This window comes from Amphiura filiformis, chromosome 18 (genome assembly GCF_039555335.1).
Source record: "Amphiura filiformis chromosome 18, Afil_fr2py, whole genome shotgun sequence".
In the NCBI taxonomy this organism is placed as follows: domain Eukaryota; kingdom Metazoa; phylum Echinodermata; class Ophiuroidea; order Amphilepidida; family Amphiuridae; genus Amphiura; species Amphiura filiformis.
The window spans coordinates 31,945,626-31,971,400 of NC_092645.1; the positions used below are offsets into that span (position 1 = coordinate 31,945,626).

Genomic DNA, 25,775 nt, shown 5'->3' on the forward strand with positions numbered 1-25,775 from the left:
TGCAGCTCAGCTACTTTGTGGCTAACTAGAGTACCAGTGCAGTGCCAGTGCAGGATATGCCACTACGGGCACTGTATCTATGATTCTGATGTGTGTAACTCAAGAGAACCCACACAGGTACCAATGAAGTAGCTCTGATGTGTTACTCTAGAGTACCCACTAAGTGCCAATGAAGTAGCTACGCGGCAGTATACCTCTGTGGTGCCAGCAATAGGAATCTGCAAGTATAATTCAATGTTGTTAAATAATTCCTATGTTGAATAATATGCTATATCAGTAACTATGGGAATTTACAGTTGTCACACCCCCGTGTAAAAGGGAGTATATGGATTTCAAATAGAATAGCACATTAGACCTGAACATTGATGCTAGCAAACCTATACTGTAAAGACTTAGTGTCCCTCACCAACACTACAGCTGGTCTGTCCTTAAGCTTCCCTCTAACCAATTCTCGTAACCCCAACACACAACAGTACCCTACACCATACCCTTTCCCCGTACTCAATGCATGCACTCCGTTGGTGAGATACCCAATCACCTTACGTGCACAGAACTTGACTAGATTTATGTCTTCCAAATTCAGCACTCCTATCTTATCTGTTGTGACCTTTCCTTTGGTTTCATCGGTTTTCTCATCATCAGCACTTTTGGTATTGTTTTTCTTTGGTTTCCTTGGCAACACATACTCTTTGTGTACTGGTTCCATTGGCCCTCCATAGTGTGGGTTGTTTTCTAGTTGGGTTAAGTCAACTGCAGATGGGAGGCAAATGACACTGTTCGGACCAGGGGCACCTTTGTTGATAAGGCTCAGTTGTACACATACATACATATAGGGATCGGCTAGTCCTACACTTGCTAATGGGTCTGTATCTTCAGATGATGTGTCACTTCGAGAGGGTGCTGCTTGTTCCAAAGAATCTGTTTCTGGTTTCAGCTCTTTACTTCCAACATCCTCTGCATCATCTGTTTTGAGCTTCTTCCAGGGTGTTAATTCCATTTCTGAGCCAGAAGCACACCTCTTACGGGACTTCCCCTTGCCACTCGCAACAAACTCGCAACATTTAAACAAAACATCATGTACAACCAAATTTTAGGCTTAAACAGCTAAATGTGATATCATGCTAATGTATACAGATGCTTTTGAGTCATTCTGAACTTTTAATTTCCCCTCTTTTACAAAATTATTCACTTTTATAGCATTTTTATAGCTTTTTCGGATATAAAATGTATCTATTAATGACAATATTGGTGGCGCTATTTAGTTACTGGAAATTAATTAATACAAATAATTCCTTTTATTGTTTGATAAAATATGTTTATAAAATTTCCTTGTTGCTTGTTTCACCTATTCCAGATGTTTTAATGGCAGTATTAATCACCTACCCCTTGCAAATGAAGAAATATGATTTAGGGTAAATAGCGCCATCTACAGTTTGCATTTAGTTAATAATGAAGCCAATTCTTTATCATCAAACAACCGTGATCTACTGATGATAGCACTGTTAGAATCAGATGCTATCTACTGATGATAGCATTGTTAGAACTAGATGTTATCTACTGATGATAGCATTGTTAGAATCAGATGCTATCTACTGATGATAACATTGTTAGAATCAGATGCTATCTACTGATGACAGCATTGTTAGAATCAGATGCTATCTACTGATGATAGCATTGTTAGAATCAGATGCTATCTACTGATGATAGCCCTGTTAGAATCAGATGTTATCTACTGATGATAGCATTGTTAGAATCAGATGCTATCTACTGATGATAGCATTGTTAGAATCAGATGCTATCTACTGATAATAGCCCTGATAGAATCAGATGCTATCTACTGATGATAGCATTGTTAGAATCAGATGCTATCTACTGATGATAGCACTGATAGAATCAGATGCTATCTACTGATGATAGCCCTGATAGAATCAGATGCTATCTACTGATGATAGCACTGTAGAATCAGATGCTATCTACTGATGATAGCACTGTTAGAATCAGATGCTATCTACTGATGATAGCACTGATAGAATCAGATGCTATCTACTGATGATAGCATTGTTAGAATCAGATGTTATCTACTGATGATAGCACTGTTAGAATCAGATGCTATCTACTGATGATAGCACTGATAGAATCAGATGCTATCTACTGATGATATCACTGTTAGAATCAGATGCTACCTACTGATGATAGCACTGTTAGAATCAGATGCTATCTACTGATGATAGCACTGTTAGAATCAGATGCTATCTACTGATGATAACACTGTTAGAATCAGATACTATCTACTGATGATAGCACTGTTAGAATCAGATGCTATCTACTGATGATAGCATTGTTAGAATCAGATGCTATCTACTGATGATAGCACTGTTAGAATCAGATGCTATCTACTGATGATAGCACTGTTAGAATCAGATGCTACCTACTGATGATAGCACTGTTAGAATTAGATGCCACCTACTGATGATAGCACTAATAGAATTAGATGCTATTTACTGATGATACACTGTTGTTCTACGGGCGGACGGACCTTTCAAGTAGGGTCGGTCGGTAGGGCTTCTTTTTTTTTTTTAAATCACCCCAAAATCACCAAAATCTGTAAATAATTTGCAATTAGAGAAAATACAAAATTGTTCCTGAAATTTCCGAAATTTGGGTCGTCATTCATTTGTACAGGAAATTTTTTTTCCCAATTTGTTCAAAATCTGGATCGGTCAGGTCCGTAGAACAGGGTTTCCTTTTTTTCGTCGCCTAAAGTACAAAATGTGGTTCAAGCATGTATATAGACATAGTCATTCACTTATCTTTGGACAAAACAAATGATGAGACAAATTAAAATGATTAATCAGAAAGGATTGGTGACTTAACTGATGCGTGTGACTTGCAGTGACCATGGCAAAAAGCAGAGCAAATTTTCAGACTAACAGCAGAGTTAGACAAATATTCTGAGTTTATAATGCCAAATTCACTATTTGTCACAGCAAAAAATTGTCTAACTCACACCAAAATCTCCTTAAAATTGGTCAATAACACATTACTGAAGGTGCACATACTAATAGAGACATGATTTAGGCAAAAAGCTCAATTCGGCTGAAAAGTAGACTTCTCCATAGTCCACTTGCCATTGTGCATACTCATAATTACCTTTGCATTTAAAACTCCGATTGTGTGCACAATTGATAGATTTTCCTGATCTATTCAGTCACCGTACGCCCTCTGTTAGCTTGATACCCAAGTGAGTAACGTGAGCAATTCTCCAAAAATAAAACAGACTGCTAGAAAATCACTGGTAGGCATGAAGGAGCCCTCTTTCAAAAAATATTAAAAAACACAATTATTATTGTTTAAAGTAAGGCGGACACAAATCATTTAGAATGCCTACATCTAAATTTCTCAAAATTCGACTCATGATGGCATAGTCTAGCCGAAAAGTGATGTATTCAAATTTAAAACCTGTTAGGTTTAGTGATAACTTTATTTCTTGACATTTTCAAAACATAATCATGTTTTCAAATAAACCAAGTTAATTGAATGCATCACTGCTGGGGTTATTAAAGGGCATAACTAACATATTGATCTTTTCGAGATAATTGACAAAAACTGTTGATTGCTCCCATAGACTTGTACATGTAAACCAATTTCGGAAGGGTTAAACTGCTGGTTTTGGAATTAAAATTGGGGCATTTTGGATATTCTGTGTGTAGATATTAGGTTCCTGGACCTACCAGTGGTCTTAACTCAATTTTGACAAAAGTGTTAATTATGCCCTTTTGCCATAGGAGGGCAGCTTATACCACCAATAGGTCTGGGCAATGCATGAAAATATGACAAAGAGTTGTTTGCTTGCTGGCAATCTGAAAAGGCTGCTTCAAAATCACTGAAATTAACCAAAGTTTTATAGCAAAAAAAATTGGGTTTTGATGCTTTGAAATCGTATATTTTCTCTCATTAGGACTAAAAAAAAGATTTGTATTGCCTTTTTACTCACCCTAAAATCTGAAAAAATAGGGTTGTATTTTTTGTTTTCATATTTGGTATAAAAAAAAAGATTTGGTCACCAGATAATAGGTTTTTCCTCTACTATCTGGTATTGTTGGCATTTAACTGAGAGAGTTTTAACTATGAGAAAATTTTGCCAGAAATCAGCAATTTTTCGAAAAATCTAATTAGTGGTATTGGACCTGGAGTGCAACAAATTCTCGCTATTCGCAATAGGGGCGCCGCCAGCGGTTTGCGATGTAATTGTGATGTATCATGGGAAAAGGTCGACATCCAAGTCCGCGCAATACGAATATTACCATGCTATTACATAGGAACATGTGACAATATTTTTAGTTTGTCAAAATAAAGGTGTTACACGCGAATCGATACTCAATAATACTTAATAATGTGATTTGAAATGTGCACAATTAATTTTTCTCTATCGATTTATGTAATACCGCTATATTGACAAACTAAAAATATTGTTACGTGTTCCTATGTAATAGCATGGTAATATTCAGATTATGGACTTGGATGTCGACCTTTTCCCATGATACATCACGATTACATCGCAAATCCGCTGGGCGGCGCCTCATTGCTAATAGCTTAGAATTGAAGATGAGGTGAATTCCAATGGCTTCATGATGAGACACACAAAATGCATTGAAAGAGTAACACAAGCTTGTATTCTACTATTCCACTTGTAATCCAAAACCCGTTATGGAAGCAGGGCGTAGCCAGCTTTTTTGGTCAGATGGGGCAAAATAAAATTTTGGGGGCACAGACGAAAAAATTACAGTTGCATCATACAATACATACTGTACGTCTTTGAGCTTCCAAAAAGGCTTTATTGGGACGATTTTACACTATTTTCGCCTATTATCAGGATGGAAAGGGCTTTAATTTTACAATGTGCACATATAGCACGCAAAAATTTTGTATTTTACACTATTTTGGCCCACGATCGGGCTGAATTTGGGTAGAAAAGGGCTCAGTGCCTCAGTGCCCTTTTTCTTTTCCTTTGCCCTCCTGATTTTCTCTTTCATTTATTGTCAGGGGGGCACTCTACGCCCCCACCGCTGGCTACGCTACTGTATGGCAGACATGACCTTAATCTCCCACACAGGGGGTGTAGATTTTAAATTGAGTCACCCATTCATGTAACCCCATTTGAAATTCACACTCCCTGTGTTGAAGTTTCAGGTCATGTCTTCCATGGGGAGGGGGATTTTAATTGGAATAGCCCATTAATTGTAAGACTCACACAAATTGAGAACAATTAAACTTAACACTAGTGTTCAATCAATTTAACAAAATGTTTATTTTTTTCTGTTACATTTTCATAACATGAAAAGGAACACTTGGGCATTTAGAACATATTTTAATTAATTCTGAAATAAAATAAATATATTACCACATGCTGATAATTCATAAAATTAATATAGGCCTAAATATTAACCACATATCCACATGTGGACAGAAAATTTTAAGTTAATTCCAGAATCAGCATTCTTGTGTCAAATGCTCTATTTTTAAGGGTCAGTTTCAAACGCGCCATTCTGCATTCCCGTACTCTATGGAAGCCATACACCCTGTGGAAGACTTAATCTTCACATACACAGGAGTGTGAATTTCAAATGGGGTTACCCAAATTGGTGACCCCCATTTGAAATGTACACCCCCTGTGTGGTAGATTAAGGTCATGTTATGTCTTCCATACGCAGCTATAGAACACGGATAACCTCTATTACATTACTACCAATTTTAGACGAAAAAAATGATTGTCTCAGAAATATTTGGTCAGAAAGCTATGTGCTATGCAGTTTTGGTTTTTTTTATTTGATTATTTTTTTTGCCGCTTTACTGCCCGTTGATATTTTTGACAATGGAAAATAAGATGATTGGGTAGGCTGTAGGGCTTTGCGGCAAATCCAATTTCACATGCTAATGCATGCGGGTCTCTAAGACAATTTTTTTGGCCTAAAGTAAATTATGTTTGCACCAATGCGGTCAAATTTTAAATATTGTATCTTGTTATTTCAGCAGCGCATCATGTTCAACTGGAATAGCCCAACTGAGTAGATTTCTGAGATAACCATTTGTTTCAATTTTGTCTAAAATTGGTAGAATGTAATAGAGGTTATCCGTGTTCTATATTAAGCTTCATATCCTATTAGCGACTACTATACCTTGTTTAGGATTTTCAAAAGTACCACCTGCATGTGCAACCATGACAGTTTCAAAATAGCCTGCCAAAGTCATGCAAGTAACTCAGAGGTCGTGCATTGAATTGGTTTGAACGAGGAATACTATGGGAAAAGTGGCGCCTTTTGTTAAAAGCCACACATGTGACCTTCCTGTATCACTGATTATGAGGAAGGATGATGATTATGCTATAGCAGTGGTGTAGCCAAGGTGTGGGGGAAAGGGGGGATGGCTCAATTGTGAAAACTCTTGCCCCCATCTCTCCCATTTTTAACAATTTGAAAGTTGCCTTGTTGCCCCCTTTACCCCCTACTGGTCCTGGCTACACCTCTCTGCTATAGTGCATTTGGTCAAGTGCAGACAGTGCAAACTTAATTTGGTGCATAAACCTTCAAGTCATGAGCATTCCCCAGACTGATGTGGCAGTGACATCAAATCGCTAGAGTTCGCTCAAAGTGTTGGCGTACACACGCACACACTTAAAGACGCAGTGCCACATCAGGGTGAAAAATGCTTTAGACACTTTGAATCAAAGTTTACCAGGCCGCATAGCGAAATAATTCCAAGGCACATATAAGTTGCCTCCATTATGATAATAATGCATAATATTATGCAGTTTTTGTACACAAATAGATATGCGCACAATACAGCTAGTTAAGCCTTGACTGCTTTTCAAAACTTAGGGGTGGGGTTGGGGGGGGTGGACATAAGAATTTCAATATTCTATGATGTCAATTATACTAGTACCAGATTTCTATTGATGCCACCCTCATAGCTGCACTGCAGCTCAGCTACTTTGTGGCTAACTAGAGTACCAGTGCAGTGCCAGTGCAGGATATGCCACTACGGGCACTGTATCTATGATTCTGATTTGTGTAACTCAAGAGAACCCACACAGGTACCAATGAAGTAGCTCTGATGTGTTACTCTAGAGTACCCACTAAGTGCCAATGAAGTAGCTACGCGGCAGTATACCTCTGTGGTGCCAGCAATAGGAATCTGCAAGTATAATTCAATGTTGTTAAATAATTCCTATGTTGAATAATATGCTATATCAGTCAAACTTCTAGCAATCAGTAACTATGGGAGTTTACAGGATTGCCACACCCCCGTGTAAAAGGGAGTGTATGTATTTCAAATAGAATAGCACATTAGACCTGAACATTGATGCTAGCAAACCTATACTGTAATGACTTAGTGTCCCTCACCAACACTACAGCTGGTCTGTCCTTAAGCTTCCCTCTAACCAATTCTCGTAACCCCAACACACAACAGTACCCTACACCATACCCTTTCCCTGTACTCAATGCATGCACTCCGTTGGTGAGATACCCAATCACCTTCCGTGCACAGAACTTGACTAGATTTACGTCTTCCAAATTCGGCACCCCTAGCTTATCGGTTATGATCTTTCCTTTGGTTTCATCAGTTTTCTCATCATCAGCACTTTTGGTATTGTTTTTCTTTGGTTTCCTTGGCAACACATATTCTTTGTGTACTGGTTCCATAGGCCCTCCATAGTGTGGGTTGTTTTCTAGTTGGGTTAAGTCAGCTGCAGATGGGAGGCAAATGATACTGTTCGGACCAGGGGCACCTTTGTTGATAAGGCTCAGTTGTACACATACATACATATAGGGATCGGCTAGTCCTACACTTGCTAATGGGTCTGTATCTTCAGATGATGTGTCACTTCGAGAGGGTGCAGCTTGTTCCAAAGAATCTGTTTCTGGTTTCAGCTCTTTACTTCCAACATCCTCTGCGTCACCTGTTTTGAGCTTCTTCAATGATGTCAATTCCATTTCTGAGCCAGAAGCACACCTCTTACGCGACTTCCCCTTGCCACTCACAGCAACTACTTCTGCCTTGTATCTTTCCATAAGCTCCTTCCTTCCTTTCACATTCTTTGCCATCCTATCAGCATGATTCATTACTGCGTTCAAACTCTGCAGCTTCACATGGTCTCTCACAACTACTACTGATGAATCGGCATTGGAGTGTTCATTTGTTTGTTTGTTCTCAATTTCTTTCCTCCAATCATCAACCAACTTGACCCATTCCAAATTAAACGGAGAAGGAATACCCAATTTTGCATAGTTGGGTCTCTTCGCAGGAGGCTTTCTCCCTTGGATTCTTTCCATCTCTTTCCGCTGCATTTCAGCTTGCGCCTTCCCAGCTTCCGTATCAATGGAATCTTCTGGAAAATGTGGCAATCCTTGCTGAAGAGAACAACTTCGCGATTCCCTCACCCCACCTGCGCGTGCTCCTCGATATATCAAAGCGATCCAAAACCCCATTGCCCACCCACCGGGTAAAACGACATCCCAACCAGTGCCATATCCCATAATGCCTTGCCTGCTGCCTTGACCTTTGACCCCAGGATTATGAAGGAGTAGCACAGGTATCCTTGATTCCTGTCTGCCTAGGTTAGGCTCAGTGCCTGGTACTAGAAGCTTGGCTCTCTCCTGGTTGAGTTGGTGTTGGACCACTTGTGTAGTTTTCACTGCCTCACATACATCTGCATCCCAAAGAGGTGACAAAGAGTTGAATGCACTGCTGCTGGTACTTGATGAAGGGGGAACTACAGATGAGAAAGAATGGAAAAAATGCTCAAATTGCTTCATATTCAGATCTTCAAATACAGATGAACACAACATATCAACGGAAGTGCATAAAAGACTTGCGAAATGTCAATTTTCTTACGTCACTATGTGTCGGGAAGAAACAAATTGCTTTATTTACTGCATTTGAATAACAGTACTTTTTTGACCTCTTATAAATTATTTTGTACGAGACTTTTCAGCTCTATCGAATTACCTTTGCAGGTAACACATTACTTCAATATAGTGGGCTTACTACTTTTACTTTACAGTGGCTTTCAGATAGCTCACCTGTATAAAACATTTTCAGGCTAAAATGTATATAAGAAAAGTCATATTAAGCTAGTCCTTTTTGGCCAACTGCTCTTACCATAAATGTGACATGGTCTGTCCGTGGAGGCCAAAGGAGGCATTTTTGAAAAATGAGTAACTGTAATTACCTTATACAAACATTATGCTATCATATTGGCCTACTAAAAACACCAAAGGTCTCGCAATCATACTTGGTTCTAAAGTTATGAAATTTGCAATGCCTATTTTCTGATGTATTTTATTGTTTTTACTCCATATTTTTGTGTTTTTCTCAAATTTCAAATTTACCACCTTTGGCCTCCATTAGCCTTTTAGAGGTATGGCGGACACAATAGGATGGCGTTGCACGAAATGGGTAAAGGCTTTTGAATTTGGCGGGTTTTACCCATACTGAATACTGCCCTCCTATTGTGTATGCCATGGTTCGAAAAGGCTAATGGACCAGATCATGTCACAAATATATTTATGATAGACAGGCTTATGCTACCTCATGAGCAACTGTTGTCTCGGTCCCAGCCGGTTTGTGTTCCTCCGTCACTAAACAAACCGTCTGGCGACAACCCCGAAATGACGATCGCTGATTGGTTAATGATTTTCTAAATAAAACTGTTTTCAATTGGCTATAGGACGTGACTTGTGTAAGTGACACTATAAACATCATTATGCCCTCCACTTTGTAGATACCGTGAACGAAACATGTACGCTAGCTTTAGCAACCACTGAGGCGCCCAATCGTCTGATATCGCCTTTCATGTACGCGACTTGCAGCGCGTACTCACGTACATTGTGTGGATTTATGTAGCCGCATAGCTGTCCATCAACTGCTGCACACGCTGACGCCCAGCGTTGATTGACAGCAAAATTTAACGCCAGTATTTTGGGAGTTGATGTTCAGCCAATCAAAAAAGACGTACTATGGGGTTGTCGCCAGATGGTTTGTTTAGTGACGAAGGAGCACAAATCGGCTGGGACTGAGATTAGAGCAACTGGGTGTACTATGGCTGAAATGCAACAATTACACATTCACAATTCGAAGGGAAATAATATTTTGAACAATAGGAATTTCAGTTCAATGAGTGATCACACCTCACCTTTAACCTTTGCCGGATCAACCATAACCTTGGTTCTCTTCTGCGGTATCAGGATCCTTGGATCTCGGACTGTTAGGGCCATCACGCAGCGTGGATTGAGCTCTGAACTAGACTGCACAGCTTGTAGCTTCTGCCATGTGGATTGCTGCTCCTTGTGGGACTCAGTATTTTCTGCTTTCTGTGGGTATAAAAAACCTAGTTTTTAGCAAGCAAGTGGACTTGTTATATAGGCATTTCATGATAATATATTATTGTTTATTGCATTAAAGCCATATTATAACATTTTCAAACAAAATAGATTAGCATTTCTTTGCCATAAAATGTTAGCTTTTACTGTCAGATATATCCCCTTACGGCAAAGCAAAGAAAATTGGAATTTACTACCAGCACACATGTCGCCAATACGTACCACTCCTTCGGTCATGTTATGGTACGACCCTTTGTTGTGTATATCAGCATCCCGCACGCCGTGTACGTACTGCGTGTTATGAACATCACAGCGTTTTATTCAAAATCTCGGATTTTGACAAAACTACAGCACCTAGAGTCTTGATTTTGCAAGGTATATTGGTTTAATAAAGTACAATATAATCGTGTTAAAAAAAGAATTTGAAAATCAGCAAATGTTATAATATGGCTTTAAGTTTTCATTAGGCCAAAGAAAAAAAGGTTTGTCTCAAAGCTCACAAGTGGTTCGAAAACAAATGCAAAATGTAATTTTTTTTTTTCATTCCCAACTTTTTTAATGGTATTTTGAGAAAAAAATCTGATTTTCGCTTAATTTTTCCGGAAAAACTTAAAAATTATTCTATTTTTGAAAAATTCTGCATTTCTTTTTTTTTTCAAATCTCGCGATTTTACAAATGCGTGCACAAACTTTGAGACAAACCTTTTTTTCTTTGGTCTTATCGCGATCGCGATAATGGTATGACAGTCAACAATATTTTGAGAGAAATATATGTCTTCAAAAATATGAAATTTGCCACATTAAAAGTGACTGGTCAGCTATTTATTTTAGCCTATATCCCAATTACATTATTGCTGACTTTGGTCTGTTGAATCAATCGTGTCATAATAGTATATCTGGTATACTATAATATACTGAGTTAACTTGATTTTAGTAGGCACATCACTGGCCTACAACCCATTAAAATGGAGCCAAACACACAAGCTTAGTGCTCGATTCACAAACATTTGTAATTTGAGATACCATATCATTTGATACATCTTTGCTGAAAATTATGGAAAGTCAGTTTGGTCCACCAAGTCAATATGGTGCATGTGCCACTGTGTTATGTATGCCAATACATGCCATCTACTCCCTCCCTTTAAATTTGTTGAAAAAGTCAACAACACATAAATAGAAAGGCTACAGAGAAAAACACCCACATACCCCACACCCACACCCCCTCTCACAAAGATGTTAACTCAGGCCCAAAGGGGGTTGGTTGGTGAGGAACCTCTAACAAGGAATCAAATGCTGAATCACCCAAGAATTTTTTTTGTCTGATGAATTTTGAATCTTTTGAATTTTACTCAGTTTGTGACAAAGAAATTAAGTTGACTCTATTTTGTCACCTATTTTGAACACCCTATTGCATTTTCATGAAGAGAAAATTCACATGGGCCTCTAGACTAAAGCCACCCTGTATGTCTCAACTCTGAACTGTAAGGAATGCAACCAGCAAGAGGCAATTATAGCAGCAGGGACCTCCTCCAGGGATCGAACCCAGAATTCCTTACTATCAGATATTCAGGCATAAAATTTAGCTTGGACTGGTCTAGCATTAGGGTAGAAAAAAATGAAAGGACCCTGGTTCTTTGGAAACATTATAATGACTTGTATTATGGATAATTAAGATAAACGGTTACTAAAACATCTAACCAGGACCAACTTCAAAAAGGGACAGAGAATAGGAGACACTGACAAGCCCGGGGGAGGGGCCACTACAGTAAGCCAAAAAATTATGGTACCAGTTGTGTTCACCCCTGCATATCCTGAATAAAGACAAGTATGTTAAAATTTAAAAAAGCAGCCAATTCCTGTACTCTTTAGCTCTGATTTAAGACTTAATTTGTTGAAATTGGTTGAGAATTAAAGAAATAGTGATCTAAAACCAAAGGAAGAAACAAAATCAAAAGTTGCACTTTTGTGTTCTAATCAATGAATGCACGGCGCTCGTTTTAACGTGCTAATCAATGGAAGCACCACGTTAGTTCTCTTCTTCGTGAATGCTTTGTGTACAAATCAATAGGGCTTGCAATGGAGCAAACTGCAACTTTTAAATTGGCATCTTTCTTGGGTATTTGGATCGTTGTGGTTTTATTTCTAGAACAATCTCAACAAATGAGGTCTTAAATTCGAGCTAAAGATGCAGCTATTGGCTGCTGGTTCCAATTATGACATATCTGTCTGTGTTTAGGATGTACAGGGGGTGAATATAATTGGTACCTTAATTTTTTGGCTTACTGTATAGTGGCAAGGGGGTATCAGGACAGGTGCGTCCATGGACGCATGTGTATTCTGTATAGGCAGTCATATTGCCGACCAATATGAAGATATTGATGAGCATTCCAATAGAGGTAGTCATTGTGACATCAACACTACCATCTTGTGGGTACGGAGTGCCTTGTTGCTAAGATCCACCGCGTTGACGCTTGACTGAAGAGGTGCATCATACGCTGCAATTTCCGCGTAATCGGGGGCGGAATGTCCAACGCATGAAATGCAGAATGGCAGTACCCACAAGATGGCGGATCCCGTGGAAAAGGCTGACGGCCTCTATACTTACAGAGTAGAATTTTTCCCACCATGTCTCATCTGATGTGGATGAGGATGAGTCAGTTGGCATGGAGACAACATCAGCTGCTTGCAAGGCATCAAGGAGGATGGGATGAGACAATGGTCCTCTCAGACGAAATCTAACCAGTTCATCCTTGAGCCCATGGACTCTTATACCTGTGTCTGGGTATGCAAAGATGGGGAAAATATTTGGTAGTCATCAAAGTATTAACAGTAACCATCCCCAAACTCGCTCCAAAAAGTGGAGATTATTATACCATTAGAAACCTATGACTACATAATGTCTGTGTATAAGCTTTCTTGTAGATTTTTCAGGCTGTCAAATTTACATTACAGTGCTATGGGGCACTAGAATATGTAAAATTATGAGCTAGTTACAAATTCAATTTCCAAATTAACAGAAATTTGGGAAACAAGTATTTTTCATGGACATCTGTTGAACCATAAGTATACTATAAAATGTGACCGTACACAGCGAATGATACGTAAATACCTACCCGGGCAATTTTGTTTTATTTCGTGTTTAGAAAATATTCATCATAAGCTTTAAAATGGTATATCATTTGACTTCAAACGATATCCAGAAGCGGGGCTCATATTGAAATACCCTACCACGTTTTCACACAGAAAGAATGCAGGATTCCCCTCGCTAAGCGAGCGCCTCAGGAAAGCTCCGGTCATAAAACGGATGGATTATATGCATCAGTGATACACCCTGCCTTTTGAAGTGGTCTGGTGACAAGGATTATAATAAAAGTTTATCAAAGACTGGCAATTTTATTGATTGTTGAACTAATTGAACTAATCGGCTCATCGCACAACCCAGGAAACACGCTGCTAATTTAAGTGGCTAATTGCAGTGTTATAATCACACAGGATTTTAACAAAAGAAGGCGAGCACAGGAAAGCTGCAGGATGGCGCACACCTTCCTGTGTAAGGGAATTTCAATATGAGCCCTTATGGTTTGTTAAACTTTGCTCTTTCAACAAAATGGTAGCTTTTTTTGTTTCTACGTGTGTCTCTTTTTCCACATTGCTAGCAATAAATATCAAACAGTCATAATTGGCGATCATTTCAAATCATCCCCAAGTCAACGAGGTTTAAGAAAGTTCTCTCATTGTTAATTGTTGGTTATACATTATACAAAATGCCTGGTAATCCACCACTTGAACAGGGTTTAGCCAAAGCAAACAAAGACCCAAAGCTATTAAACATTCTACAGTCATCTAAGGTAGAAGCTTATTATCCACTTCAAGAATAGGATTATTGATTGGTGTTTGACTATCAAAATGAGATAGATGTCGGGCCAGCTTGAGTTACCGATGAAAACGACCTTCATACATATTTTACACTGTAACTCTGAATACAATTTAGGGAATTTACGGCTCATTCGTGCTGTACGGTCACAAATGAGATGCTAAAATCACAAGATACCCCTTTAGGCCCATATCTTAATACCTGTGTGCAACTTTCCCCAGCTTGGCTGGGGAATCCCTCATTTGAGCTTAAGCATTATGGTTGCAGCTTGGCTGGGGAAGCCTGCACATTGGTAAATAGGTTTGGGCCCTTAATATTAAGGGCCCTTTATTTTACTGTTCTGAGCAACATTAAAATGACCATATCTCTGAAACCGCAAGTCTAATTATGATTGGGTTTTCAGCAAAATCAAGCTCTGAGAATGGCTCATGTGATGAAATTGAAAACCGAAATTTGATTTTGATAGCCACCGGGACTCATAAGCTTGATCGCATCACATACATGTATATGCATTGGTGGTATTCAAAAACAAACAGAGTTGAACCAACTTGTACGGAGCAAAACTGCATGAACTCGGGGCTCTTTTCTTACTTGCTAACTCTATTACAATTATCCTCTGGCATTCTCCTTCTTTTGATTAAGTCAGTAACTAAAGTGCACTATGCACATATCACACCAACTGAAATGACCTGGTGACTCGCATGAAGATTTAGTGGTTTGAGAAATGCTTTGTTGCGTTGACTTTGAAGGCTTCCACTGTCTTAGAGTTAATCACAAAAGCTGGCATTTTGTTCCATTCAGCTATTGTCTTGGGGAAGAAGGAGTTCTTGTACACTTCTTTGGTGGCCCGGTATTAGTCTCCACGGCAGCCAGTTTGGTTACGCTCCCTCCACACAAACAGTCTGCCAATGATAACGAAAGAGTTCTTTTTGATTGGCTAACGGTTTTCTGACGACGTCATCCAGCTTGACGTCAAACAAAGCTTTCAATTGGTCGATCGGCTAGACGGCTACTTCATTATTCATGAGCAATTTTGACCCGCCATCTCGCTAGCTGACTGAGGTCAATCAAGTTCCTGTATGTACAGCTCTATGTGTACATACGTGTAGCCAACCAGAAACGGCGTTATAAGTGGCCATTGGCAGACTGTTTGTGTGGAGGGAGTGTAACCAAACTGGCTGCGGAGGAGACTAGCCCGGTATTTTACCTTTTCGGTAAATCCCATAAGCCTTGGCTAGTAGACCCGAGATGCTGTCATTTGATGTCATGCTGTGAACATCGCTACTGCGCATTTCAAAGACATGAAGTGTGCAGTAACAATGTGCACATTGACGTGACGACATCACAGGTCTACCCGCAAAGACTTATGGGATTTACCGAAAAAGGTCTATTCAACAAATTTCTGTTGGTGGCCCCTGGTGTTTCTAGTATTCAGCATTAATGACCTTTGGCCTCTGTTTACCTTGCCGACACACATCTGTTATTTCCGTCAGAACTGTGTCACAACAAGCCGGGTGCACCCAGATCCACAGTTGTCTCTCTACCCTGCTCTCCTGTTTCTCCTGCTCCTCGCTGGGCAGCGCCCTCCATAGGAAATCGACAGGACATAGAGCAGAGTGGGGGTACTTGTCTTTACGGTATAGTGTAAGTTCTCCGTGATGCGAGCCTGATATGTACACCTTTGAACCAAATGTCAAACCTATTATACAGAATTACAAATGACAAAACAAAGAAAAATTGGTTTAGGATGCATTAATGGATTAATTTTCATTTGAATACAATCAGACTTGAGTAGCATATCAGGAAGTGGGGCAGAGTGCCCAAAACTGGCCAGCTGCATCTACCAGGCAATCTACCAGGCAAAATTTGACCAGAATTGCTTTGTGAATATTCTTTTTTGACCAGTAAGCTCCTTGATGTTGGGATAAAATAGTGTAAAGTTGCAAATGGACACAATAAACACCAAACTTCACCTTGATTTTGGGCTAAAATATTCTTCAAAACCAGGCCAAAACTATGCCCAAATGGAATTTATTTACATGTACCTGTGCCCCAACCACACAACTAACCCCTTTCTACATTTGATCTATCACCTTAACGGTCCTCAGAGTCGATAGATCGGAGGTGCTTTATATGCATGTGTTTCCCACCTCCGCCCTAACAGGGGGTGTAAGGATTTCAACAGGAAGAGCCTATTAGGGAGGCACGGCATATATGAATGACAAATAAACTCATGAAGATTGCTTACCAGTTTGCTGGCTTGTAAGATGAGACAGAGCCTCTAGTACACTGTCCTGTGGACCCTTTACTTCAATTACACCATGGTACGAAATGTCTTGTATTAAACAATGCTTAGCTACAGCCCTGCATGGAATAAACAAACAAACGTGCATGTGATGAGAAAAAGTGTATTATGTGGACCTTTGATTCTACACATTGGGTTTCTTCTTTTTCTAGTATGCCAGCATTTGCAAATTAGTTAAAAATTGAGCCAAATCCTATTATTGTCCATACAAATTTGCTGAAATAAGAGAATTTGAAAGTTTCTACATTATGTTATGACATTTCAATCAGAGGTTATTGGGTAGAACATAAAAACAGGTGGTTTTATTGGTTAGGGGGTTATTGAATATATCGACTTCAACAAAAGGAGAGTAATGACAGGCACACACCGTCACTTCTAAAGTTGAGCCCCTCGGCTTGAAGTTTATACCTGTACGTAGCTCGGGCGCTCTTGTCAGACGGTTGCACTGGGATGCGCATGCCCCACAAGTCAGCCATCTTGAATCTCTTCGCATGCCACAAATGGGTTTCCAGCCACGCATGTTGGCGCTGTCTTCGCTCAAATTCTTGTCTCAAGTTGCTATGACGACGACGGTGACGTCTTGATCGCTTTGGCCTTGCTTTGGCTTCATCTTTTTGAGGAGCTTCCACTTTGTCTTTCTGAAATTAGATGTTTGAAGAAAATTAAACATTCTTGATGCAAGAATGAAAACTTGAATGGAAAATAACAGTCTGTCTTACTTTTTTTGTACTTTAACCCCATGGCACTACCCGCCAAATTATCGGCTTCTAAGAATTATTTTGATTGGTTACAATAAGGGCTATTTCATGCATTGAGCCAATCAGAGATGTGGTAAAGAATTGACAGAAGGGAATTAAGCTTTAAATTGCTGAGCGATATCAAAGCTTTATTTTTATTGGTTACTCGGACGATTAAACCATATTATACACCAATCAGAAGCGCTGTAAGAAAAGAGGCTGTAGTGCCCATGGGATTAAACAAAACCTTGTTACATTGTGAAAACAGGTGACTAGACATGGACATGTGGGGGGGGCAAAGACTGATGTTGGTAGAACTTTGTCTCGGTCAGCAGGGAACTGCCCAAGAGCAAAAGAGAGTTGATTTAATATTGATTTTCATTATTTTCCTCCTGATTTTAACCCCATATATTTTGAGAGGGTGTGGTCTGCCCATCCCATACTTCTCCCTGATTATGCCCATGACTGGGAGGAGATGGCCCAGGAAGATGGCAAGCACATATTGTGATGAGAACAGTGGGAATCAAAATCTTTGAATCTTTTTGAAGATCAAAGCAAGGAGCCATCCTAATATGTTTGGTATGATTTTAAAGGGTATAAAATATGGATTTCAAATCTGGAATATCTCAAAAAGTTATTTCGCCAACTTTATGCTCATTTAGAGAGAGCAGGTCATTGTGAGTTAACGATTTCTGGTTCTCAACCCTCGATTTACCTACCTCTTGAGCAAACTGGTCTCTAAGTCTTCTAGGTAATCTCTTGACATTATGGCTACTGGCCCTGCGTCTCATGTGACGGGGGAGTTGCTGATGTGACCTCCTCCTACCGGTACCACCTTTAAAGACATTTACTTTCTTCATCAATGTGTTGATCTCTGCTGACCTGGCCTTGGCAAATTCCCCAACATTAATGGCTGTGAGATGGATTCAAAATAAATACTGTGGTAAGTAAGAGTGCTGCCTAGGCTTGGGCGACTAAGTCGCGAATAAGTTGTTAGTCGCGACTACGACTATTGAAAACCAAAAGTCGACAAACGCAACTATATTTTTATGTTAAAAACATGTTCAAAGCGCCACATATCCGCCCAACCAACTAACACATAAACTGCGAAAAATGTGTTAAAAAAAACATTAGTCATTGTCTTACCAATAACACTATCAAGAAGTAATCATAAAGTACATAAATCATCATTAAAATTGGTGTTGTTGACTTGTTGCAGGGGTGTGAGAGGCCACAAACAAAAAATGAGGAAAATCACTAAAAACGCTGAAAAACAGCGTAAAATCAGGGTTAAAATGCCAAATATGGGCTGATAATACAAGAAAAAGCGAATATTTTGGCAACAAAAAACAAGGAAATCAGCTGAAATAGTAACTCTCACACCCCTGTTGCAGTTATTTTGCACTAATCTTAGACCCAATTGTCTGGTCCAATTTTGACCACAGATAGTCGCGACTATTATACATGTAGTCGTAGTCGTGACTATTTGCTGCAGAGTAGTCGACTAGGAAAAAGTGATAGTCACCCAACTCTAGTGCTGACCTCTTCACTTTCAATGCTTGTGTTAGTGAATCGCACGATAATCTAAGTGTGCTGGAACTTTATGAACATCTCTATGCACCTAAGCAGACATGATAAACCAAACAACAATAGGCACAAAAACAGACAAAGCTCGATTGATGGCCAAACATTACCAATCCCAGAGCTCATAGAATTGTCAGGAAAACAGTACAAACACAAGTGATGAAAACAGGAATCAAAACAATGGGATTTAAGTGTAGGCCTGCATCTTCTTACCTCTAGCTTCAATACTCATGACATCATCTTTCCTCTTTGTCACTTCACCTTTGGATTGCTGCATGTTTCCTGAGCCTCCCCGTCCCCGATTAGCTTCCTTGGTCCAAGTGTTACTCTTAGCCATGCTGATTTATCTGACAGTCACATTCCACTCTCAAAACTGTAATATAATACAAAAATTTCACTAAAATCAAAGAATCCACATAATGATCAGCAACGCAATCCATGTTAAAAAAAATGTTGCAAAAATTTGCAAGAAAATATAGAAGAAAAACAGTAATTTTTTTTTAAATATTGCTTTGGACTTTTTGGTAAGAAAATGCGCAAATTGTGCATTTTCAAAAACTGGCACACGCATTTTGCTCTCAAAAATAGCGTATTTCCCTAGATGTTTTAATTACCGTACTTTTGCTTCTGTTGAACTCTAGCAATATCAATGTTAAGAGCCAGTCTCCCTTTTATGTATGGTACATTTTCACAGGGTACTACACCCCTGTGGTAAATTTGTGACTATTTTTGCATTTTTCTCAAAAACTAATAAAACACTGGTAACAAAAGTTTATATTATAGGGGCAAGGAATCCAGTTACTACACTGGAATTTCAGTGACTCAAGACAAGTAGTTGTTGAAGCCCTGGAAATTTCAGCATCTCTGAGCCTTATGTGCGCCATATCATCATCCCAACCTGCTTTTTGCATTTTTTTGACGTACCAAATGGTCACATTACAAAAGCCAAGAAAAAAAGTTGGGATCTTGATGGTGCACAAAATCAGCAAATCCAATGTTTTGATGAAAAGTGCCCTTGTGCAAACTTCAAAGTATCATAACAGGCTGAGCCATCCAGATCCCAAGTCCAAACGAGTTTGAAATTAAAGACCGTCATGGTACCGGTACGTTCCATTTCCAAGGAGTCAAACTTTTTGGCCCCCTTGACACCCCCTCCGCAATGCCAAGCCCCCACCGAAGTAAATGAACACTCCCTAATTATACTTTTATAAAGGTTTACGTCTATGTGCATTCGTGATATTATATTGGGACTGGGCGATACCCAAAAGCAGGGTCTTAGGCAGGATTTGAAGGTTTGGTTGTGTAAATTTAAAAAACTGGGTGTGTAAATTTAAGATTTGTGTACAAAGTATAGGCCATGTGGGCAAAAACTGGGTGTATATTTTTACAATTTTGGTGTGTAAAACCAGAGAAGATGTCATAAAGAGGAGGTTGATCAAGCTATCCTCATGTGTGAGACCGCTCACTCAAAGTAAATGATGAATCACCCTATTTAGCTGCTTTAGGCCACATAAAATTAATTATTCGTTTCGCATCCACCGCTCGCCTGGGTTTTGGGCCCGCATGGATTTATTTTTATTTTTTATTTTTTTCCAAAAGTACGATAAAATACTGAAAAATACGAAAACAAACATAAATCAAAGTGCCGTGCAGTCCGCATGCATAGAATTAAACATTTAGCACTAAGTGATGACTGGTTCAGGCTGAAAATTTAAAATGTATTTAGTATGTATCATTGATTTGCAGTATTAATATTTTGTAGTATAGACCTACCGATAAATGTATTGAGCAAAAGAAGCGGAAAGGCCGCCGGCCTATTCTTTTGGGGACAGAACTCGGCAGCTATGTGTTGTGTTCGTAGTTTGTTCATAAAAAACCTTTTAAAGGGGTGTGTAGAGTGATAGGTAGCTTTTTTATAGTCTGTGCAATGCAATGTGTAAAACATGTTCGATCTACCTATTTCTTTTTTGACTAAATGATTGATGTACTCGTTTTTTTCATGGGCTAGTAGCCTAATTATTGGCGTGCAGCCAGGTGCCCAAAATTGGTTATCATCCGAAAAGACATAGTTCAACTTGAAGGAAAAAAAAAGAAAAACCCGCCTCACTTTTCAAAAACCAGGTGGACCTTGAAACAAATTTATTTTTTTATGTGGCCTTACAATAAAATACCACAATAGGGTTTGAACCCGGGATGGGTGTGATACACAAGTTGCAGCTAACTGCTTTTAGGGATAGGTCAGTGTGTGCATGTCATCCACTCATCATGCCATAGGCCTACACACCATGCATGTAGACCCTGTCATCTTGTCAGATTTCAGATAAAATATGACTGAAGTTCCAAATTGTACTTTTTGCTACTTGTTGCCACTTTCAGACTCTATTATTTATGATAAAGAATGTTATCAATTATCAGAATATCTTTATTAGGTTGGCAGGAAATGACAGGAAAATACATAAAACAATAAAATAGAAATGATCAACAATCATCACCTCTCTAAAAAATCCTAAAAATTTCTTCTTTAGAAATTTATATATTTACAAAAACCATGGATTTGGGGGAAAATTTTACAGCACTCGATTTCTTTCTTGTATTATCAACATGTGGTATCCCATCCAAGCAGCAGGTCCTTAACACACGCGTTTCATACTTTTTAACAAATTCTCTATAGAAACATTGGAAATATTTTCAATTCTGAAGTGAAAATTGGTCGACCATGGGCGGTCACACACATAACATCATAGGATATTTCAAGTGGATGTCTAACTACTTGAGAATAAAGGACTATGAATAGATGCGACAGGATTACCTACGGGATTATCTCAAGGATATAATTCCGTTGACCCTCCTCTTTATTACATCTTCTCTGGTAAAACACTCCCTACACGGCTGGCTGCCTTTAGAAGCCCTTGAACAAAAGTGCATAAGCATTGGTTAACGACCGCCTACCGGTATAATGAAACCTTGAAAATAGTTTAATAAATGAAATAGTTGTCTCATTAGGACTATGTCATGAGCTGAAAAAAAGGACGCTGAACTCGATATCAAGTGTGAAGTGCCTAAATCATGTAAATACTCAGTCTACTGCTTGCTCAAGAAGTCTAGCCAAGAATTTGCTCACCGATAGCTTCACATTCTAGGCTTGAGACCATTGCATTCAAAATCGAGTCGGATTCACTGAAGCATGACACCGTGTAAAAGCAATGGAAGTTCAGAAGTAAACACAGCCGATCACGACAGGCGATTGCATCAAAAATGTTGCTAGAAAATGACACTTTCTGAACAGCAAAATATTAAACTGTCCAAATTAGGCAAATCTTGCTCAAAAGATACAGTTGACTCATCAAAATAACTTTCATCCAAATTTCAACATTTTACAGAATATATAAACCTCCGGTGCAAAAAATTGCACCGCTGCCCGACCAAAAAACCATAGAAACGCACTCTAGCATCGAATGCGTAACTATTGTGTGCAAATTCGAAGCTACATGAGTTCTCGAGTAATCTACTGCTACCAAGTTTGCAACATAAAAGTTGAAATAAGTTGGGTGGGTGGGGTGGGGAGAGCAGCTGATTGATTAAAGTCATAATGTACGATCTTTATGAAGTTGGTTAATTTTTTTCAAACCTGATTTTTTGGCATATTTGTAATGTTTACACATGTCACACACTCACAACTTGCACCTGAATGGAATCAGCCAAATTTGTTGTGTTTGTAGGTAAACAGAGCAAAGTTCGACATAAAGTCATAATTCAAAGAATTATGACTTTATGTCCTCCCATAGAACTGCGTGTTAAGCGATCAAAATAACAAGCAGTGTTTCTTTCACTTTACCTCGTTATTTCAGCTCAAAATGGACAGAAACCATTCCCGATAATTATTACTAGTATTATTTCAGCATTTTGAGTATATAATGACAAATTTAAAATTGAAAGGAAATCGTACATTAAGCCTTTAACAATGGTATGGGATAAAGTGTATAGTCATGATTGATGATAGTGCAACACAATTGCATGATTTCCATTAGAGTTTGTACTAAAAATACAAGGCTCCTGTAGCCTAAATAGTGGCATGTTTGTCATAATAATAATACAGCTTCTTGAAACTCGATTTAATACTCCATATATTTATCCATAATAAATAAAAATTCATTGCCATGTATTGTATTGTATTTGGGAATTCCCGCCTATTTTCAGGCGCACCACTGAGAAAGCAGTGTACTATCTATATCACCATTTCACAACATTACATGTACACTGACACAACTATAATCTACTACAATCACTGTAGGGCCTATACAACTACCGGTACTACTGCCCTGGGACCTAGGGAGGGTGCAGGTAATAAGCCCGGGGATGATCCCCCTACTCATTTCGATAAGGCCTGCAACTTTTTACATGCTCAGGTTTGACTCGTCTGACACACGGAACCGCCATTTTACGTGACCATTCGAACCACAAGACGCCGGGCACCCACCGTGTACACCTGCACATTCTACACGGTGGATGGGAGCGAGGAGAAATATCACAATTATATTCTACTAGACTGAAGAGACTATGATTATGATATTGCCGACCTATAAGCCCTTTCGTAATTTGGGAAAATTGCAACTGCGCATGCTCAGACATCGTCACACAGTATTTCAACGAGAGATAAACACGAGGAGGCTGCAGTGCATTTCCAATGCAGTGAACTGTGCCGTTTGCATAAAAACATCTTGTACTGGAATTATGCCGATTATTTTGTCTTTATTTCTTCATGATACATTGTATTTGATTAAATATATTGATATCATGAAGAAATAAAGACAAAATAATTGGCAAAATCCCAGTACAAGATGTTTTTATGCAAACGGCACAGTTCACCGCATTGGAAGTGTACAGTAGCCTCATCGTTTTTATCTCCAATTCTATCGGCAAATATTAGGCCTACCCATGATGCACCATGATCTGAAATTGCGAAAGGGCTTATTGGAACTATTTAGAGTGAGCAACAAGGATCGGGCAGGATGGGGTTTCGAACCACGGACCCCTCGCTTTATTAGAGCTCCCTAATGCCAATGGTCCAGCGCCTTAGACCACCTCGCCCTCATGTTAGTACATCATCCAAATCTGTGCACGTCACCCAAACTGTAGGTATCCCAGGCAAACCTTAGTTAACACATTTGCTAGTCAGCCAAATTCACCGAAAATGTCAATGCAAATTTACATAGAAATTTAAAACAACTGGCCGAAGAAGGAAACCTACATAAATGTTTTCTATACTTCACTTGACCCAAATATATGATTTTTTATGGTGATAAGTCTCTCGCACATGGAATTTTAGAGGATTTTGATAGCAGTCCCATTAAAACAGCTGCTATCATAATGAGACTAAGATCTAGAAACACCCCCGAACTGCCGTTTTGGGGAATTTTGCTAGCTGAATCTTTTTGATGAAAGTCAATCTTTGACAAGATGTAACTTTGCTACGGAAAGTGCTATGAAAAAAGGGTTTTCAGTTTTGGCTTTGTTTACTCAAGGGCTTTAATTTGATATATAAAATGATGCTGTTTGATGGCAAATTTGAATTCACCTAGCATACCTACAAACTGAGATGGCAGTCAGTGCAAACTTAAATACATGTAGAGCAAATGCCCGGTAACTTAAAGTTTGCGTTGCGACTATCCCAGAGGCCCAATTATTATTAGAACAGTTTCGGTTGTCGTCGGTAGGGTAGACAAGTTGTCCACATTTCGCCAACTTCATTTGACATTAAAACAAACATGACAATTGACATTGTATTGTCATTAAAGAAATCTGAAAGTGAAATGGAAGCACATCACTGCAGTATGATATTTTAGTATACTTGTTAATTGTGGATTTAATAAATTATGCCTGGGCTGTGATGACATGAGATACTGCCTGCAGACTCAGTGCAATCATCAATTCACATCGAATCAATCATCGCGCAATACAAATTCACTGCAGTGTATGCTAGCTCGAGATACTCTAGCTAAAATACAGGTTTACATTATTTTACTATCTTACATTATCTTGCTGCAACGACAAGCTTCCGGGTTTTTTTGGAGAACAATACTGTTACGTAAGATGAAGAAGAAACCCGCCTCGGAGCCCGCCCTACTCATTATTTCATTGTACTTATTGCAATTTGCCTCCACACATTACGTAATCAACACAAAGCTTTTGTTTTGTGAGGATTAGTGAGTGGATAAGAAATTGACAGTGGAGGATACGAAGGACACACCGATTGTTAGTTGTCAATCATGAATTGCCGCAATATATTTAATATTTTACTGCATGGCATTCCGCAAACACCAAGACAAATTATGCCGTATTTTTCCAAAGATCATCTCATATGAAGTAAGCTGAATGCGATCTGTACTTTTGTAACATTCCGATCGCTTTTGATCACCTATTATCGGCAAATTTGCTTGAGTTCATGTTGTGTAAACATAATTAGCATAGACACAAATGAAATTACGATGCAATACAATGCAATTTGAATGCGCAGCAGATCTATAGAAATAACTTTGCCCGGTTTTATGCAGAATTAGACCCTGTCTGGTGTATGCAGGCAAGCCAATGCACGCACGCATGTCATGATGTACGTTCATCATGCATGCATGTTCATGCGGAAGACGATATGAGATTTCATATTTCGAGATTACATTGACGGGTTTGAACCTAAAAGTCCAAATGAAGCGTTCACGAAATACACCGAAAACCTAAAACTACAAGCAATACCTGTAATACTGTATAATGTGACAATAAACCTTAAAATTATTTCACCAAAGTGCACGCCGAAAGCCACACTGTAGTGGCAGACATGTTGGCATACGCGCTATTAGATCAACAAAAAACAGCGCCTCGGCCAATCAGAACACAGGGAGACG

The 25,775-nt window shown here is 39.0% G+C and overlaps 1 protein-coding gene across 1 annotated transcript; it reads right to left on the reverse strand.

The window, feature by feature from the left end:
- On the reverse strand, positions 1–25,722 carry LOC140139096 (ribonucleases P/MRP protein subunit POP1-like). The gene is made up of 10 exons (XM_072160877.1): positions 25,627–25,722; positions 19,093–19,252; positions 18,015–18,208; positions 16,967–17,196; positions 16,502–16,617; positions 15,716–15,952; positions 12,985–13,157; positions 10,193–10,370; positions 7,350–8,770; positions 1–1,051 (listed from the first exon to the last, which is right to left on the reverse strand). The coding sequence occupies exons 2-10, from the start codon at positions 19,214–19,216 to the stop codon at positions 350–352; spliced, it is 3,375 nt and encodes a 1,124-aa protein (XP_072016978.1). The 5' UTR covers positions 19,217–19,252; positions 25,627–25,722; the 3' UTR covers positions 1–349.
- Positions 25,723–25,775: the final 53 nt, after the last annotated feature.